We start from the raw sequence: 21,248 nt of genomic DNA on the forward strand, positions 1-21,248 counted from the left end.
AATAGAATGGAAAATGACACAATATGTTACTGCATATGTCAGCAGCTAAATTAGGAGTCTTTGTTTGCTTACTTACTAATAAAAGACAAGTTGTCTTGTATGTTCACTATTTTATTTAAGGACAAACTTGCAATAGGAAACATGCCAATAATGCAATTTTTTGTGGTCCCATTTATTTAAAACAGTACTGAAAAGTATCAAAATAATTTGGTACTGGTAACGGTACCAAAATATTGGTATCGGGACAACACTTACTTGGACTAAAGTACATTAGATTGGACCGTTCACAATAAGGCTGTGACTATCGATTATTTTAGTAATTGTAATTTATCGATTAGTTTGTTCAATTAATTGAATAATCGGATAAAACACACTTTATGTCAATGTGTATTTTATGTAAATAGCTCAAATGGACAATTTTTCTGCTTCCCAAAACATTCTTTTTTTAATAAATACGCATTATCAACATTAAAATTGCACTTTCAACATGTGTGCATTAAGAAAAAAAATAAGTTAGCCACACAGATCACGGCACACGCACACCACCAGAAACTATGTCCGCCTATTAAAGGGGAACATTATCACAATTTCAGAATGGTTAAAACCATTAAAAATCAGTTCCCAGTGGCTTATTATATTTTTCGAAGTTTTTTTCAAAATTTTACCCATCACGCAATATCCCTAAAAAAAGCTTCAAAGTGCCGGATTTTAACCATTGTTATAAACACCCGTCCATTTTCCTGTGACGTCACATAGTGAAGCCAACACAAACAAACATGGTGGAAAGAACAGCAAGCTATAGCGACATTAGCTCGGATTCAGACTCGGATTTCAGCGGCTTAAGCGATTCAACAGATTACGAATGTATTGAAACGGTTGTAACGGAAATGGTTGTAGTGTGGAGGCAGGTAGCGAAAACGAAATTGAAGAAGACACTGAAGCTATTGAGCCATATCGGTTTGAACCGTATGCAAGCGAAACCGACGAAAACGACACGACAGCCAGCGACACGGGAGAAAGCGAGGACGAATTCGGCGATCGCCTTCTAACCAACGATTGGTATGTGTTTGTTTGGCATTAAAGGAAACTAACAACTATGAACTAGGTTTACAGCATATGAAATACATTTGGCAACAACATGCACTTTGAGAGTGCAGACAGCCCAATTTTCATCAATTAATATATTCTGTAGACATACCCTCATCCGCGCTCTTTTCCTGAAAGCTGATCTGTCCAGTTTTGGAGTTGATGTCAGCAGGCCAGGGAAGCTAGGGTCGATATTCTTCTCTTGATCATCTTCGGTGGCATAAGGGACGGTGTGAGCCAAGACATCCAGGGGGTTTAGCTCGCTCGTCTGCGGGAACAAACTGCCGCCATTGCTTGCCGTGCTACCGAGGACCTTTGTCCCTGAATTGCTCACACATTCCGGCAGATTCAATGGGGGTCTGGCGGCAGATTTCTTTGACTTTATCGTTGGAAATGCATCTGCTTTGAGTGTCGCAGGATATCCACACATTCTTGCCATCTCTGTCGTAGCGTAGCTTTCGTCGGTAAAGTGTGCGGAACAAACGTCCAAATTCTTGCCACTTTCGCATCTTTGGGCCACTGGTGCAACTTGAATCCGTCCCTGTTGGTGTTGTTACACCCTCCGACAACACACCGACGATGCATGATGTCTCCAAGGTACGGAAAACAGTCGAAAAAACGGAAAATAACAGAGCTGATTTGACTCAGTGTTTGAGAAAATGGCGGATTACTTCCCGATGTGACGTCACAACGTGACGTCATCGCTCCGAGAGCGAATATTAGAAAGGCGTTTAATTCGCCAAAATTCACCCATTTAGAGTTCGGAAATCGGTTAAAAAAATATATGGTCTTTTTTCTGCAACATCAAGGTATATATTGACGCTTACATAGGTCTGGTGATAATGTTCCCCTTTAAAAGTTCCGTACATTCCATGCTCTCCGGATTTTATCCATTTTTATTGGTTACACTCATTAAACAATTACTTTAACTTCCAGGATGTAGAGCGCATTTGTTTTTAAGCCGCACCTACCTAATTTTTGGACACAATTTATTTTGTACGTATATTAGGTACTAGTGTTGTCCCGATACCAATATTTTGGTACCGGTACTAAAATTATTTTGATATTTTTCGGTATTTTTCGATACTTTTCTAAATAAAGGGGACCACAAAAAATTGCATTATTGGCTTTATTTTAACAAAAAATCTTAGGGAACATTAAACATATGTCTCTTGTTGCAAGTTTGTCCTTAAATAAAATAGTGAACATACTAGACAATTTGTCTTTTAGTAGTAAGTAAACAAACAAAGGCTCCTAATTAGTCTGCTGACGTATGCAGTAACATATTGTGTCTTTTTCCATTGTATTATTTTGTCAAAATTATAAGGACAAGTGGTACAAAATGAATTATTAATCTAATTGTTCATTCACTGTTAATATCTGCTTACTTTCTCTTTTAACATTTGCTGTCTACACTTCTGTTAAAATGTAATAATCACTTATTCTTCTGTTGTTTGGATGGTTTGCATTAGTTTTGGATGATACCACACATTTAGGTATCAGTCCGATACCAAGTAGTTACAGGATCATACATTGGTCATATTCAAAGTCCTCATGTGTCCAGGGACATATTTCCTGAGTTTATAAACATAATATACATTTAAAAAAAACAAAAGAAGATGTTGTGATCCCAAAAAATAGCGACGTAATCATAGTAGTATCGACTAGATATGCTACTGTACTTGGTATCGAGTGCCGATAAAATCGATTTCAGTTCATTTTAATGGCCGACGCTGTTTCACAGTACGAGTTTTTCAAGGTACAAGCTGCGTCACAGAGCCACAACGTGTATTCCAAGGCACCACAGTAGTTCTAATTTTCTTCTATACAGAATTAGTATTTCATAGAAGAGTGTAGTAACCATGAAACATTGTAACAAGAGGATTGCCTGTATTGTAGCTGGTTGAGTCCAGGTTGTGTCTCCCCCATCTTAGTCAGCTGAGATAAAGTAGACAGTAGCTCTCACATGACCCTAAACATTCTAAGTGGTATAGAAAATGAATGACTAATATGTGATGGATGTTTGCTGTGATGTTGGTATGAGTATATACTTACATCTTAAAGGTGTCAATATGTGAAGGATGGTCTGCCTGGGTGGGTGAGTAACAAAGCAGCCGTCTTAACGTCTGTGACTCACTGAAACAGGTGCAGTCTGTGCATCTAAAAGCATTTTTCAGCCCCAGCAGGCAGCTTCACTTGTTGTCCACATTTTTTGATGTGATGTAATCCATGACTTCCTCTCTTGTCTCACTGAGGACAGACAGGGTCTGCTTATTTCAGTTTGTAACAGCAATTTTTTTACGACTCTTTTGCATGATGCATATGCATTTTCATTAGACATAATTGTGAATTTCTTGGATGGTTAGAGACATATGTGTGATATGTGCCTTAAGGCCCACTTTATACTATATTTTCCTAGCCTACTAGTTGTGTCAACATCAATACTTTTGACAGTGCAACCACAGTTAAAAACGCCATGCAATTATATACTTGTTTTTGAGCGTGCAATTAACAGTTGGTATCAATGAACATTAACGGAGCATTGTGGGTTGTGCACCATATGTACAGTTGTAGTAATAAGCGCTTGTCCAACTGTGTCCTCGTGATGTCAGTATTGTTTGTGGGCGGTGGCTGTTAAAAAGTAGCAACACTTTTTACCACAGAGGCCTCAACAATAGTAAAACTCATTCTTGAATATTGGCAGAATAGGGGGTAAAGAAATGCAAGGTATAAAAGTGATACACTTTGTGCTTTACGTATCTCACAAAAGTGCATATATCATTCACGTTTCAGCAACCTTTGTGTTATACACTATATTGCCAAAAGTATTTGGCCACCTGCCTTGACTCACATATGACCTTGAAGTGCCATCCCATTCCTAACCCATAGAATTCAATATGATGTGGGTCCACCTTTTGCAGCTATTACAAATTCAACTCTTCTGGGAAGGCTGTCCACAAGGTTGCGGAGTGTGTTTATAGGAATTTTCCACCATTCTTCCAAAAGCGCATTGGTGAGGTCACACACTGATGTTGGTCGAGAAGGCCTGGCTCTCAGTCTCCGTTCTAATTCATCCCAAAGGTGTTCTATCGGGTTCAGGTCAGGACTCTGTGCAGGCCAGTCAAGTCCATCCACACCAGACTCTGTCATTAATGTCTTTATAGACCTTGCTTTGTGCACTGGTGCACAGTCATGTTGGAAGAGGAAGGGGCCCGCTCCATACTGTTCCCACAGAGTTGGGAGCATGGAATTATCCAAAATGTTTTGGTATCCTGGAGCATTCAAAGTTCCTTTCACTGGAACTAAGGGGCCAAGCCAAACTCCTGAAAAACAACCCCACACCATAATTCCTGCTCCACCAAATTTCACACTCGGCACAATGCAGTCCGAAATGTAGCGTTCTACTGGCAACCTCCAAACCCAGACTCTTCAATCAGATTCCCAGATGGAAAAGCGTGATTCATCACTCCAGAGAAGGTGTCTCCACTGCTCTAGAGTCCAGTGGCGACATGCTTTACACCACTGCATCCGACACTTTGCATTGGACTCGGTGATGTATGGCTTAGATAGAGCTGCTCGTCCATGGAAACCCACTCCATGAAGCTCTCTGCGTACTGTACGTGGGCTAATTGGAAGGTCACATGAAGTTTGGAGCTCTGTAGCAACTGACTGTGCAGAAAGACTTTGCACTATGCGCTTCAGCATCCACTGACCCCTCTCTGTCCGTTTACGTGGCCTACCACTTGGTGGCTGAGTTGCTGTTGTTCCCAAACTCTTCACTTTTCTTATAAACAAAGTGGACTTTGGAATATTTAGGAGCGAGGAAAGTTCACGACTGGATTTGTTGCACAAATCAAATCAAATCAAATCAACTTTATTTATAAAGCACATTTAAAATTTACCACAGGGGCAGCCAAAGTGCTGTACAATGGGCAGGTTAAAAGATAACACAAGAGAAACGAGCAAGCACACCACATCACAAACAGAGCATGATAAAAAATAAATAAATAAATAAAATAAAACATAAAAACAGGTTCACAGCAGGTGCATTGTGGGACGCCATAGCAGGATGGAGATCACTCAGTGTTAAAAGCCATGGAATAAAAGTATGTTTTTAAGAGCGATTTAAAAACAGGAAGAGAGGAGGCCTGTCTAACACTCAGAGGTAAGCCGTTCCAGAGCTTGGGAGCAGCAGCGGCGAAAGCTATGTCACCTCTAAGCTTCAGCCTTGTGTCAGGGACCGTCAATAGCAGCTGATCGGCTGATCTTAAGGATCGGGGGGGGGGGGGCAGTAAGACTGAAGGAGGTCGGAGAGATATGTTGGAGCGAGGTTGTTTAGACATTTAAAAACAAATAGTAGAAGTATAAAATGTAGGCTGGCATCCTGTGACAGTTCCACGCTGGAAATCACTGAGCGTGGCCCATTCTTTCGCAAATGTTTGTAGAAACAGTCTCCATGCCTAAGTGCTTGATTTTATACATCGAGCCAAGTGATTAGGGCGCCTGATTCTCATCATTTGGATGGGTGGCCAAATACTTTTGTCAATATAGTGTATCTTCTCAAGGGATAATATAGAAATGAAACTTGGATGTAGTTTAGAGTAGTCAATGTACAGCTTGTATAGCAGTATATATTTACTATCTAGAGATTTGGGAGAGATTGGGCACAGCGCTCCATGAATCAGACTAGGGAGGAAGCCGAAGCAACCAGAGTGAGCGAGTGAAAGATAAGTTAAGTTAAAGTACTGATAATGATTGTCACACACACACTAGGTGTGGTGAGATTATCCTCTGTATTTGACCCATCACCCTCACCCCCTGGGAAGTGAGGGGAGCAGTGAGCAGCAGCGGTGGCCGCGCCCTGGAATAATTTTTGGTGATTTAACCCCCAATTCCAGCCCTTGATGCTGAGTGCCAAGCAGGGAGGTAATGGGTCCCATTTTTATAGTCTTTGGTATGACTCGGCCGGGGTTTGAACTCACGACCTACCGATCTCAGGGCGAACACTCTAACTACTAGTGTCTGTGATCTAACAATGGTGTTGTGGTATGTGTGCCCCTTAACCTGTGGACAGCATTGAAAATATTGTACCTTGCGCGTCATAATACATCGGCGAAGTCCGGCGAGCAACAATAGCAGGGTGGCTAGCGAGAGGCCCGGCTAACAGCTAACAATATCAAGGCCACCTAACAGCAGCGAGACCGGCAGGCAGCGACAGCGAGGCCTAGAGAGGAGAGAGACTAGCGCGAGGATTTACCAGGCCGGACGAGACCCATCAGTCACATCTACGTCCTTGGCGCCAGACGACACCCACCAGGCCCGAAAACAACCTAGACCGGAGGCAGTCGACAACCACCACAACCAGGCTCAACATGGGACCAAAGAATGAGCTCTCACCCGAGGAAAGTGAGGAAATCACGAGAGCGCTAGAGTTTCTGACAGCGGAGGTGTCAACTATTAAACAGTATCAACAGACGATTATGCAGCTGGTGGAGGAGGTAAACATTCTACGCGTCGAGAATGACGCTAAAGAGCGACAAATACAGGAATTAATCATGGAGTCATACTAATAGACATGGCAAATGTGGAAGCTTGCCACTCACTCCATAAGAAGAAGGATAGATTGGCACCAGCAAAATTAATGAGGTTTGGCAACAGAAAATATAAAACTGCATTATTAAAACAAGGGAGGAAGCTTAAAAGAACAGACGTATACATAAATGAACATCTAACGATTACAAACGCAGACATAGGCAGAAAAGCGTGTAACCTAAGAAAACAAGGCAAAATACAACAAACATGGACAACAAACTGCAAAATAATTATTAAACTAATCGGAACACCAGAGGAAACAAGATTAATAGTCAAAGGAAAATAGCAGAGCTGGATAAATATCAATAATATTAATAATATAATAATATTACATTTTATTTGTTTTGCACTTTTCATTTGAATACATCTGAAAGTGCTCAAGCACAAACCAATATTTAAAACAATAAAAACTTAGCCGCCATCAAAAGAGATTAAACACTAAGACAAAAACACTATCAGTAAAGCATAAGAAACAAAAAACATACAAAATAGTGGGTTTTCTAAAAGTGCGTCTATTTATTTTAGGAACTTGGTCAAAATATTGTCCATCACTGCTGGAGTTGGTGGATGGTAAGACACCTTGCATTTCTCTACCCCCATTTTCTTCTGTTTAAGGAGGCTGCACAGGTGTTCAATTGGGTTCAGGTGTGGAGCAGACATACTTCTCCACCTTTAGCACCTTCACCTTCCTCAGCAAGGCTCTTGTCATTTTTGTTCTTTTTAGTTCCTTTTTTTTCCGTTCAATATGTTGAACAAGCATGAGCGGAGTTCTACCGGCAGTGGTTTACATGTTTCCCTCAATTTACCACAGCTCCCCAGTGCCAGCAGCACTCATGCAGCCCCAGAACATGTCACTACCGCCACCATGCAGGGAAGACAAAATGATCTTGGTACTCACTTGTGTTGACAGTTATTTGTGAGTTGATTCATTGATTGTTCAGTGGATAGTACTCAGTGGCCTAGTGGTTGGAGTGTCCACCCTGAGATCGGTAGGTTGTGAGTTCAAACCCCGGCCGAGTCATACCAAAGACTATAAAAATGGGACCCATTACCTCCCTGCTTGGCACTCGGCATCAAGGGTTGGAATCAGGGGTTAAATCACCAAAAATGATTCCCGGCCGAGACCACCGCTGCTGCCCACTGCTCCCCTCACCTCCCAGGGGGTGATCAAGGGTGATGGGTCAAATGCAGAGAATAATTTCGCCACACCGAGTGTGTGTGTGACAATCATTGGTACTTTAACTTTAGTAAATGTGCTCTACAAGCTGAACACTGACTACTCTAAATTATATGCAGGTTTCATGTCAACATTTTTTTATTGCTTGTTACCCTAATCATGTCTCTTATTTCCTGTTTGTGCAGGTGAGTTGTGTCAATGTCTATTAAACTGTGAGCCTCTTTTTTTTGTTCTTACTGGCAGACTCTTCAGTGTTGTCTTAGAGATTCTGACCAAAGATGAGAAGGCAGAGGCTGAAGGAGAGGAAGACCACTCAACCATGCATGGACATGGTGGTAAACCCGGCGGATTTGACGTTAAAGCCCTCCGAGCCTTCCGTGTGCTGCGACCCTTGCGGTTGGTCTCAGGAGTACCCAGTAAGTAACGCGCCGTTTCATTTCATGGTCACAGCCCTTCTCCAAGACACACAGCAAGATAACACATGATGTGTCCAGATGATGTTAGCATACTTTTTACCCTGAAGGACTGTTTTTTTGTTTTTTTTACACATCATTAGAAAAAGCACTCAGAGGACAAGGCCCCCTGTGTGCTAAGCACTATAAAAAGTTATGATTATGTTGGTAATATCAATAAATCGTCTTTGATGTGCACTTATTGTCCTTAATGTTATGTATGTCTGCACAATCTAATGAGATCAATTCAGTTTCAAACTGACTCAATTATACTGTGAGATGTTTCTAATTTTATGCCCCTCCCATGTAGCAAAAGTAGTAAAAATGTCACCTTTAAGTGTGATACATTGCACTTTTACAGCCACAAAATAAACCCTATGTTAATTATGTATATATATTCCTCTTTGCTTAGGTTTACAAGTGGTGTTGAACTCCATCATTAAAGCCATGGTCCCTCTCCTTCATATTGCTCTCCTGGTCTTGTTTGTCATCATCATCTATGCTATTATTGGCCTGGAGCTTTTCATCGGTAAAATGCACGCCACCTGTTACCTTCCTGGCTCAGGTATGACTCCTTTTTTTAATCTGGTATTGACTGCATTTGTGCGTTTTACACAATAATATATTCATTCATTCAACATGTGTGTAGATTCAACTGGACTCTTTTTGTTAGTTAAAGTTGTTTCACCTTTCATCCAAAAGGCTTCTTTATTTCTGGGGGTGGTCACAATATATTGTAGTCGTTGTGGCCCGGTTGCATAACAATAGGTCTTTCGCCTACGAAGTGATAAAACTGTCAATAACTGGACTGTGAGGGTTTTGTTTTCCCGAGATGCAAGTAAAGCTGGATCGGACATGGCTTGGAGGGGAGTACATATTTATTCACAACACTAACAAACTACAAAAAAGGAAGCAAAAAAAAGGCGCGCACAATGACAGAGAACAAACTTGACTAATGAAAACAAAAGACTAGCACAAAGGCAATTAACTATGAACACAAAACAAAAACACTTACTGTGGCATGGCATGAAGCATGAATTATGGTAAACAGGAATATCATGGGTAGCAGTAGTATGGATGGATAGATATTGTCACCAGGACGAACAACAGAAACAGACCGGCTTAAATAGCAGTGACATGATCAGTGAAAACAGGTGCGTGAATCAAAACGTGAAACAGGTGCGTGACATGACAGGTGAAAACTAATGGGTTGCTATGGTGACAAAACAAACAAAAGTGCACAAAGAGTCCAAAAACAAAACTGAACATGACTAAAACAAAACATGATCACACAGACATGACAAAAACAACTCATTAGTGGACACTCTTTTCGTGGAATGAGACAATCTTTGGGAAGGAGACGTAACAAATATTGTTGTAAGCAGGTATGATGGCACGAAAAAAGGGCCTCTCTTTTTTTTGACGGCTTCTTTCATAATCTTACAACAACGTTTCCAGCATTAGCCTGACATACCTCCCCCAAAGATTGTCTCATTCCACCGGAAAGGAGCCACTAACGAGCAGTGTTAGGAGAAATAGAAATACATAATATTTTACTAGTAACAAGTAATCTAATTAATTACTTTTATATAGGTTACAAGGCTGTTCTCTATGCGTTTGATGTAGCTTGGCACGCTCCATTTGATGCGGTTGTATGTCAACAAGACAGTGACAGAAGCACAGCAAGTTCAAAGCAGGAAGTAACTTTTAACTAATGCGAGCAACAATCAGCACCACACTAAAATGAACTTGATATAAAATAAGAAGAGGCAACATCACGCAGCAAACAACAAACAATATGTAAGTACGCACACACACACACACACACACACACACACACACGCCCTCGCTGACGACACACCTTTAAAGGCACACACTACTCATGAAACATCTCTCAATTGCATATGCCAGATATTAGAATTTTTTGTTTTTGCTTTTTAAGTAATGCATTAATTACTTTCCCTAGTAATTAATTACATTTAATTAAAGTGTAATGTTAGTAATTAAATTACTTTTTTGGGAAAGCAACTAGTAAATATAATGAATTACTTTTTAAAAGTCATTTGTTGCACACTGCTAACGAGTTATACCATGGTTGTACCAGGAATTGATTTACGTGGACCCCGACTTAAACAAGTTGAAAAACGTGTTCGGGTGTTACCATTTAGTGGTCAATTGTACGGAATATGTACTGAACTGTGCAATCTACTAATAAAAGTTTTAATCAATCAATCAATCAGTTACTTTCCAACGAGGCGGGAAAAGACCTATTCGGACGTTTTAGAAATTTGCAATGTTGCATTCGCGACAATTCAGGCAAATTGTAAAATCGCTGGCTGAGGCAATGTAAGAAGAATAAGCCTCAAACCATTGCAACTTTTGGCGCAACTTTTTGGAGAAAGCTGCGATGAAATCAAGCCTTTTAAAGTGACTGTTAGCAACTTGCTCAAAGTTAAATTTTTCAAACCCAAAAAATTGCTTATGTTACCATTAGTGTCGTTATCCAATATGTCGGCTGTTCTGTTTTGGATTTCCCAGCGTCACTTTCATCAGTGTCACGGGATGATTTGGATGTGAGTGGTTGAAGTAGCACGTCATTCAAGATAACGGACAAGTGGTTTATCCAATCACATACAATTATTTTTTTACAAGGCCCCGCCTTCTGAAGTACATCTCCTATTGAGAAGTCCCAGATCCTTGGGTGGAGCTCAGCGAACTACAAGGATCTGGCGAGAGTCAGGTTAAGTTTTAGCTAAGGTAAGAGTGTGTTTATAAGTTATTAAACTATCACTCCATGCTTGACGGAAAACCTCAAGTTTAGTCGCACACTACTTGCCTTCCAGCTTTCTACACAATAGTTTAAGAGCTCTGGTTTCTTCCGTGAACCCGGGGATATGCGTTTTCGGGGCCTTTTTTAGCTTTAGCGCTGCTATATACTATCAATGGCGTTGCGCAGGGCATCGTTAAAGTTGTTAGTGAGGTTATAGATAGAGCCTACATAATTTGGGAATGGTGCCATTACCGAGGGCAGTAGGCCAGCGAGAGTCGTAGTTGTGGCAGCATTAATGGTATGGCTGCTATAGCATTTATCATTAGTAGCTTGGTGACAATGAGTCAGAACTTTACATTTTAAAAGGTATTCATCAGACATTACTTTAGCGTATGGGAGTACCATAACTTTGGAGGTGGTGACACCCCGGACAAGTACTAGATCTATCGTATTACCTTTGCAATGCGTGGGTTCATTTGTTATTTGTGTAAAACCACAGCTATCAATTATAATCTGGAGAGCTATGCATGGAGGATCTGATTGGGTATTCATATGGATACTAAAAGCGCCCATTATAACTCTTATTATCTGCATGCGTCACTAGATCAGCAACAAACTCTGAGAATTTGCTGATGAAGTACGAATAGGGCACAGGGGGGCGATAGATAACAGCCAGATGGAGAGGTAGCGGTGTGACAGACCTTATGGTAAGCACCTCAAATGATTTATATTTATTACTTAGGTTAGGGCTCAGGTTAAGGTTTTTATCATAAATTAGTGCGACTCCTCCACCCCTTTTACGGAGACGAGCAACATTTGATAGGATAGGATAGGTCTTTATTGTCATTGCACAAATACAACGACACTTTGTTTTCAGCACAAACCCGTTCAAGATTAGACAAACAAACAGTGTACAGGGTTACAGAATAGGAACGCTGATGTGTCGCCACAAGGCGCCCCGTAAAAGATGGGAAAAAGGTAAACGCTGGGGAAGGATGAGTAAAAAAAATACAATCTAGACTGGGCTTCTAAGGGGGCCCAGTCTGGAGTGGGAAAAAACCTCCATAGCAAAGCACATATACATATTACAACGTACATCTCGAGATATCTAGAAACAGGGGGGAGGGAGTGGGGGGGTCATGGTGGCAGGCCGCAGCTCTCAGGCGCTGCCCATCCTTCCATCACCCCTATGGGATTTGCGTTGAGGGCGTTGGATTGGGGGTGGAGTATGTGTGTGTGGCGTATATTTTTGTGGATGCATGTGTGTGTGTGTGTGTGTAAGCCTGCGTGTCTCTGTTCCGCAGCCTTGATGTTGTGCAGCCGATAAGTCCAAAGTCAACAACAACAGGTGTGTGTCCATGAGAGACAAGAAGGGAGTTTGTTGTGTCTTCGCCGCACTGTCCTTCGGGAGAGTCTCGAAGCCAGGGAAACAATCCACGTTAGAATGTTTTGTATACGTGTGAAAATAAAATGTGCTTTTCACTCTAAATTGTATATAACTGGTCCTCAAATCCTTCAGGGCAGACAGTCCGATGTGATCCAAAATCACAAGAGTGTCCACAGTTCTTCTCGCATCCTCCAATCATTCGTGGCAGCTTTGGGGTACTTTGAAGACTGCCAGCAACTTTCAATTTGTCGACAAACCAGAGCAACGCTTACTACAATCAGCAGATGTCTTGTTGTCATAATTCCGAATAGGAAGATATCTTCACGTCCTCGACTGAAAATGGTCGCCAGGCACGCGACACTCCTTCTTCTCCCAAGAGTCCGTCGCGTGTCCAGCAACAACCGTTCCGTCACGACAAGCAGGTTCCCCCAAACCCAAGATCTTGTCAATTTCGTTGAGGCCAGTTAAATAGTTCCAATGTTTAGATTTGGAGAGAAGTGCAAAAAGAGGCAACAAAAAAGTTAAGACAAGACAAGACAAAGAAGCAAGCAGGAAATATAAGGGAGAGGAAAGGGGAGCGTCCACCCTCGATGAGTGCCAGTGAGAACTGAGCTTGTATAGTTAGAGGTAGATGCCTCGTTAAGCGGAAAAAATTAATCTGGTTTTAGCTAAGTCTCAGTGGGACCAATGACATTAAGATTGTTGTCTCTAATGACCTCATTAACTAATAATGCTTTAGGAGACAATAATCTGATGTTTAAAAAGCCCATATAACATGTAGTGGGCTATTTTGAGGCATTTTTGTTAATGGTATCCGTAGTACTGATATTAACAACATTACGTCTATCTCGCTTAGTGCGTCTCAAGTAATTGCGATCACATCTATGAATTGATACGTTGGGAATCTAAAGTTACAAAGGTACTCTGCTCTAACTTGTGGACACAGACCTCCAGCAGGGACAATCTATCCATGGGAAGGGTGCATGAGGAACAAGAAGCCATACTCACATTGTTTCTTTCACTGAGTCGAGTTCTTGCTATCTTTGCAGTGCAGGGGCTTTGGTCCAGAGCTAGCTTAGCTTCGCTAGTTCAGCAGCTAGCAAGCTGAAAGTGAAGCGGTGAAACAGAGAGAGTGGGTGCTTTGTAAGTTCAGTAAGACTACTAAATGTGTTATAGAAGGGCTGAAGAAAGCTGTAAAACAATTAGAAGCACACAGATAAAAAGATATCACTTAACTTTGAGCATCCCGTGTGAGCAGTGATGGGTGTGAGCAGCGGTGGGTGCGAGCAGCGGTGGGTTCGACCAGCGGGGTGCGAGCAGTGAGCTGCGGGTGCGAGCAGCGGTGGGTGTATATACTGTATTTCCACCATGCCGCCATGGTTTGATTTAAAATTTAACATTTTCGGGACTTATGCAGATCCCAAACAAAAACAAGGACCAATAGGTAAGAAAAGTTGGTATGCATTATAGCGTCCCTTTAAACTTAATTTGGCATGTGCATCTTTGACTTTTACTCTGCCTGCTATTACTATCTATTGTTTTGGATACTTTGATGCGTATTTTGGTTATTTATAACACGTTGTACAAGGCGAAAGAATGATTAATCTGCGTAACTTTAAGCGCTCTTAAATATGGTACAAAGGTCAAATTCTTGGAAAGGATGAACAAGCCTCAGCTATTAACATTGTTAAATTATAATAATTTTAGTTAGATAACACATAATGTGAAAACACTCCTCTCTGAGCTGCCACATTAACGTGGTAGAGGAGTTTGCGTGTCCCAATGATCCTAGGAGCTATGTTGTCCGGGGGCATAAAGGGTCTCCCAAGACAAACTGGTCCTAGGTGAGGGATCAGACAAAGAGCAGCTCGAAGACCTCTATGAAGAAAACGAACAAGGAACCCAGATTTCCCTTGCCCGGACGCGGGTCACCGGGGCCCCCCTCTGGAGCCAGGCCCGGAGGTGGGGCACGATGGCGAGCGCCTGGTGGCCGGGCCTGTCCCCATGGGGCCCGGCCGGGCACAGCCCGAAGAGGCAACGTGGGTCCCCCCTCCAATGGGCTCACCACCCATAGCAGGGGTCATAGAGGTCGGGTGCGATGTGAGCTGGGCGGAAGCCGAAGGCAGGGCACTTGGCGGTCCGATCCTCGGCTACAGAAGCTAGCTCTTGGGACGTGGAACGTCACCTCGCTGGGGGTGAAGGAGCCTGAGCTAGTGCGCGAGGTGGAGAAGTTCCGGCTAGATATGGTCGGACTCACTTCGACGCACAGCAAGGGCTCTGGAACCAGTTCTCTCGAGAGGGGCTGGACTCTCATCCACTCTGGCGTTGCCGGCAGTGAGAGGCGACGGGCTGGGGTGGTAATTCTTGTTTCCCCCCGGCTCAGAGCCTGCACGTTGGAGTTCAACCCGGTGGACGAGAGGGTAGCTTCCCTCTGCCTTCGGGTGGGGGAACGGGTCCTGACTGTGGTTTGCGCTTACGCGCCAAACCGCAGCTCAGAGTACCCACCCTTTTTGGATTCACTCGAGGGAGTACTTGAGAGTGCTCCCCCGGGTGATTCCCTCGTTCTACTGGGGGACTTCAATGCTCATGTTGGCAGCGACAGTAAAACCTGGAGAGGCGTGATTGGGAAGAATGGCTGCCCGGATCTGAACCCGAGCGGTGTTTTGTTATTGGACTTTTGTGCCCGTCACAGATTGTCCATAACGAACACCATGTTCAAGCATAAGGGTCTCCATATGTGCACTTGGCACCAGGACACCCTAGGCCGTAGTTCCATGATCGACTTTAATAATAATAATAAATGATAATAACTGGGATTTATATAGCGCTTTTCTAAGTACCCACAGTCGCTTTACATGTAGAACCCATCATTCATTCACACCTGGTGGTGGTAAGCTACTTTCATAGCCACAGCTGCCCCGGGGTAGACTGACGGAAGCGTGGCTGCAATTTGCGCCAACGGCCCCTCCGACCACCACCTACCATTCATCATTCAATTCACCGGTGTGAATGGCACCGGGGGAAAAGGGTGAAGTGTCCCGCCCAAGGACACAACGGAAGCGATTTTTTGGATGGTAAGAGGCGGGGAGCGAACCTGCAACCCTCAGGTTTCTGGCACGGTTGCTCTACCCTCTACGCCATGCCGCCCCCGACTTTGTAGTTGTGTCATCGGATTTGTGGCCTCATGTTTTGGACACTCGGGTGAAGAGAGGGGCGGAGCTTTCTACCGATCACCACCTGGTGGTGAGTTGGCTGCGATGGTGGGGGAGGATGCCGGACAGACCTGGCAGGCCCAAACGCATTGTGAGGGTTTGCTGGGAACGTCTGGCAGAGTCTCCTGTCAGAGAGAGTTTCAATTCCCACCTCCGGAAGAACTTTGAACATGTCACGAGGGAGGTGCTGGACATTGAGTCCGAATGGACCATGTTCCGCGCCTCTATTGTCGAGGCGGCTGATTGGAGCTGTGGCCGCAAGGTAGTTGGTGCTTGTCGTGGCGGTAATCCTAGAACCCGTTGGTGGACACCGGCGGTGAGGGATGCCGTCAAGCTGAAAAAGGAGTCCTATCGGGTTCTTTTGGCTCATAGGACTCCTGAGGCAGCGGACAGGTACCGACAGGCCAAGCGGTGTGCGGCTTCAGCAGTCGCAGAGGCAAAAACTCGGACATGGGAGGAGTTCGGTGAGGCCATGGAAAACGACTTCCGGACGGCTTCGAAGCAATTCTGGACCACCATCCGCCGCCTCAGGAAGGGGAAGCAGTGCACTATCAACACCGTGTATGGCGAGGATGGTGTTCTGCTGACCTCGACTGCGGATGTTGTGGATCGGTGGAGGGAATACTTCGAAGACCTCCTCAATCCCACCAGTGCCTGGGGAGTCTGTGGTGGGCTCTCCTATTTCTGGGGCTGAGGTTGCTGTTGTAGGTGGGTAGATGAGACCCGCCCGGAGTTCCTTAAGGCTCTGGATGCTGTGGGGCTGTCTTGATTGACAAGACTCTGCAGCATCGCGTGGACATTGGGGGCGGTACCACTGGATTGGCAGACCGGGGTGGTGGTTCCTCTCTTTAAGAAGGGGAACCGGAGGGTGTGTTCTAACTATCGTGGGATCACACTCCTCAGCCTTCCCGGTAAGGTCTATTCAGGTGTACTGGAGAGGAGGCTACGCCGGATAGTCGAACCTCGGATTCAGGAGGAACAGTGTGGTTTTCGTCCTGGTCGTGGAACTGTGGACCAGCTCTATACTCTCGGCAGGGTCCTTGAGGGTGCATGGGAGTTTGCCCAACCAGTCTACATGTGTTTTGTGGACTTGGAGAAGGCATTCAACCGTGTCCCTCGGGAAGTCCTGTGGGGAGTGCTCAGAGAGTATGGGGTATCGGACTATCTGATTGTGGCAGTCCGCTCCCTGTATGATCAGTGCCAGAGCTTGGTCCGCATTGCCGGTAGTAAGTCGGACACGTTTCCAGTGAGGGTTGGACTCCGCCAAGGCTGCCCTTTGTCACCAATTCTGTTCATAACTTTTATGGACAGAATTTCTAGGCGCAGTCAAGGCGTTGAGGGGATCTGGTTTGGTGGCTGCAGGATTAGGTCTCTGCTTTTTGCAGATGATGTGGTCCTGATGGCTTCATCTGTCCAGGATCTTCAGCTCTCACTGGATCGGTTCGCAGCTGAGTGTGAAGCGACTGGGATGAGAATCAGCACCTCCAAGTCCGAGTCCATGGTTCTCGCCCGGAAAAGGGTGGAGTGCCATCTCCGGGTTGGGGAGGAGATCTTGCCCCAAGTGGAGGAGTTCAAGTACCTCGGAGTCTTGTTCACGAGTGAGAGAAGAGTGGATCGTGAGATCGACAGGCGGATCGGTGCGGCGTCTTCAGTAATGCGGACGCTGTATCGATCCGTTGTGGTGAAGAAGGAGCTGAGCCGGAAGGCAAAGCTCTCAATTTACCGGTCGATCTACGTTCCCATCCTCACCTATGGTCATGGGCTTTGGGTTATGACCGAAAGGACAAGATCACGGGTACAAGCGGCCGAAATGAGTTTCCTCCGCCGGGTGGCGGGGCTCTCCCTTAGAGATAGGGTGAGAAGCTCTGCCATCCGGGAGGAGCTCAAAGTAAAGCCGCTGCTCCTCCACATCGAGAGGAGCCAGATGAGGTGGTTCGGGCATCTGGTCAGGATGCCACCCGAACGCCTCCCTAGGGAGGTGTTTAGGGCACGTCCGACCGGTAGGAGGCCGCGGGGAAGACCCAGGACACGTTGGGAAGACTACGTCTCCCGGCTGGTCTGGGAATGCCTCGGGGTCCCACAGGAAGAGCTGGACGAAGTGGCTGGGGAGAGGGAAGTCTGGGCTTCCCTGCTTAGGCTGCTGCCCCCGCGACCCGACCTCGGATAAGCGGAAGAAGATGGATGGATGGATGGATAATGTGAAAACATCTTTTTGACACAAATTCCCATCGTTGATTGCCTTAGACTGGCTTCCACCCTCGGGAAACCGTGGACTCTTTTTCTATAAAGAGATAAATTAATTATTTATTGTAGGCTCACTTTTGCAGAGACTTGTTTGTGGAGGTACTTTGTTACATACTTTGATGGAGTGAGACCAACACTGTGACATTTACCTGACTTGTTTTAAACTTGTGAAAACTTGACCTCTGACTATTCAATAAAAGAACGCAGGTAGAGTCTCTAACAGTATGCCGCACAGAACTGAAAAAGTCTTATTAAGTAAAGGTGGAACGTCTTCCCAAACCAGAGTCCAGTTGCCTCGACTCCAACTTTGCTGACATTTAACATGTGGCGTCTTACGTTTAATTTATCTCCTTTCATGAAGGCATGTTAGCAGAGGAGGATCCCGCTCCATGTGCGATCTCAGGGCACGGGCGGCAATGCCCCATCAATGGCACCGAGTGCAGGGAAGGCTGGCAAGGCCCCAACGGTGGTATCACCAACTTCGACAACTTCCTGTTCGCCATGCTGACGGTGTTCCAGTGCATAACCATGGAAGGCTGGACGGATGTGCTGTATTGGGTGAGTCCTCCCCACTACTACCCCCTGCTGTGTTGACTGTCATGCGCCTTCAGCCCGAACGTCGGCTTGAAACAAACGCACGGCAATGTGACATTCTGTTGATGAGAATAATTTCCCCAGGCAACTCATGTATTTGACTGGCTAAATATGATTGAGAGCATTTGACAACTAATGCATTGTGTGTCCATACTACATACTTTTGCTGTGCCTTTTTAATATCTTATTTCATGATTTCCTCTCTCTTCACTCCTTTTTTCTCAACCCTCCTCTCTTCCTCTACGGCAATGCACGCTCCTCCAGATGAACGATGCTATGGGCTTTGAGCTTCCATGGGTGTACTTTGTCAGTCTTGTGATCTTCGGCTCCTTTTTCGTTCTTAACCTGGTTTTGGGTGTGTTGAGCGGGTAAGCACCTTCTCCTTATCGTGGACAGAGACCCTCCGCATGAGTGCAGGCCCGGGCGGTCTCTGTCCTTTGTGTTTGTGTCTGTTCATTGGCTGCTTCTGGCTCCCATAGGTCAACGACGCCATAGGATGGGAAACACCTTGGATTTATTTTGTTAGCCTCATCATTCTCGGCTCCTTTTTCGTGCTAAACCTCGTGTTAGGTGTCCTTAGTGGGTAAGAGGCAGACGTGTGCAGTGGCATTTTCTTTGCAGTGTGCAAATCCTGTTTGCTGTGGGTTGCTCCATGTAAAAATATTATTCCTTAATTAAACACAGAACATTTTAAAGTCCCATATAGTGTTGTCCCGATACCAATATTTTGGTACCGGTACCAAAATTATTTCAATACTTTTCTAAATAAAGGGGACCACAAAAAATTGCATTATTGGCTTTATTTTAACAAAAAATCCTACGGTACATTAAACATATGTTTCTTATTGCAAGTTTGTCCTTAAATAAAATAGTGAACATACAAGACAACTTGTCTTTTATTAGTAAGTAAGCTCCTAATTTAGCTGTTGACGTATGCAGTAACATATTGTGTCATTTTCCATTCTATTATTTTGTCAACATTATTAAGGACAAGTGGTAGAAAATGAATTATTAATCTACTTGTACATTTACTGTTAATATCTGCTTATTTTCTCTTTTAACATGTTCTATCTACACTTCTGTTAAAATGTAATAATCACTTATTCTTCTGTTGTTTGATACTTTACATTAATTTTGGATGATACCACAAACGTGGGTATCAATCCGATACCAAGTCGTTACAGGATCATACATTGGTCATATTCAAAGTCCTCATGTGTCCAGGGACATATTTCCTGAGTTTATAAACATAATATACATTTTTTAAAAACGAAAGATGTTGTGATGCCAAAAAATATTGACGTAATCATAGTAGCATCGACTAGATACGCTACTGTGCTTGGTATCATTACAGTGGATGTTAGGTGTAGATCCACCAATGGCGTTTGTTTACATTTTGACGCTGGTGAGCTACGGTGTGTAGTGAAGCATGTTTAGCTATTCCTCGTCCAGCAGGGATGATACTTGTAAGAAACTTACTTTATTTGTCGCCATGGAGGCGAGGATTAGTGGTTTAGAAGTAGCTAAAACACTGCTGACTGTGGCTGGACTTTAGCCGCTAGCTAGCTAGCCATGTCTTAAAGGCCTACTGAAATGTGATTTTCTTATTTAAACGGGGATAGCAGGTCCATTCTATGTGTCATACTTGATCATTTCGCGATAATGCCATATTTTTGCTGAAAGGATTTAGTAGAGAACATCGACGATAAAGTTCGCAACTTTTGGTCGCTGATAAAAAAGCTTTGCCTGTACCGGAAGTAGCAGACGAGTAGCGTGACGTCACAGGTTGTGGAGCTCCTCACATCTGCACATTGTTTACAATCATGGCCACCAGCAGCGAGAGCGATTCGGACCGAGAAAGTGACGATTTCCCCATTAGTTTGAGCGAGGATGAAAGATTCGTGGATGAGGAAAGTGAGAGTGAAGGACTAGAGGGCAGTGGGAGCGATTCAGATAGGGAAGTTGCTGTGAGAGGCGGGTGGGACCTGATATTCAGCTGGGAATGACTAAAACAGTAAATAAACACAAGACATATATATACTCTATTAGCCACAACACAACCAGGCTTATATTTAATATGCCACAAATTAATACCGCATAACAAACACCTCCCCCCTCCCGTCCATATAACCCACCAATACAACTCAAACACCTGCACAACACACTCAATCCCACAGCCCAAAGTACCGTTCACCTCCCCAAAGTTCATACAGCACATATATTTCCCCAAAGTCCCCAAAGTTACGTACGTGACATGCACATAGCGGCACGCACGTACGGGCAAGCGATCAAATGTTTGGAAGACGCAGCTGTATGCATACTCACGGTACCGCGTCTGCATATCCAACTCAAAGTCCTCCTGGTAAGAGTCTTTGTTGTCCCAGTTCTCCACAAGCCAATGGTAAAGCTTGACTGTCATCTACCGGAATGTAAACAATGAAACACCGGCTGTGTTATCCGGCACACCAGTCAAGGGGTGCATTCTACGGCAAGGGTGCGTTATCCAGCACAACACCTGCCGCAATACACCGCTTCCCACCTACAGCTTTCTTCTTTGCTGTCTCCATTGTTCATTGAACAAATTGCAAAAGATTCACCAACACAGATGTCCAGAATACTGTGGAATTTTGCGATGAAAACAGACGACTTAATAGCTGGCCACCATGCTGTCCCAAAATGTCCTCCACAATCCGTGACTTCACGCGCTGACGTCATCATACCGAGACGTTTTCAG

The 21,248-nt window shown here is 44.2% G+C and overlaps 1 protein-coding gene across 4 annotated transcripts in view; it reads left to right on the forward strand.

Moving 5' to 3' along the window:
* Positions 1–21,248, forward strand: part of cacna1da (calcium channel, voltage-dependent, L type, alpha 1D subunit, a) — a 179,313-nt gene that overhangs the window by 77,602 nt on the left and 80,463 nt on the right. For all 4 annotated transcript variants that reach the window (XM_061932764.2, XM_061932765.2, XM_061932766.2 and 1 more), the window contains exons 5-8: positions 8,099–8,271; positions 8,720–8,872; positions 18,282–18,478; positions 18,779–18,882. In XM_061932764.2, the coding sequence (XP_061788748.1) occupies positions 8,099–8,271; positions 8,720–8,872; positions 18,282–18,478; positions 18,779–18,882 (627 nt within the window). The remainder of the gene's footprint in view (positions 1–8,098; positions 8,272–8,719; positions 8,873–18,281; positions 18,479–18,778; positions 18,883–21,248) is intronic.

This window comes from Nerophis lumbriciformis, linkage group LG38 (genome assembly GCF_033978685.3).
Source record: "Nerophis lumbriciformis linkage group LG38, RoL_Nlum_v2.1, whole genome shotgun sequence".
Classification (NCBI taxonomy): Eukaryota; Metazoa; Chordata; class Actinopteri; order Syngnathiformes; family Syngnathidae; genus Nerophis; species Nerophis lumbriciformis.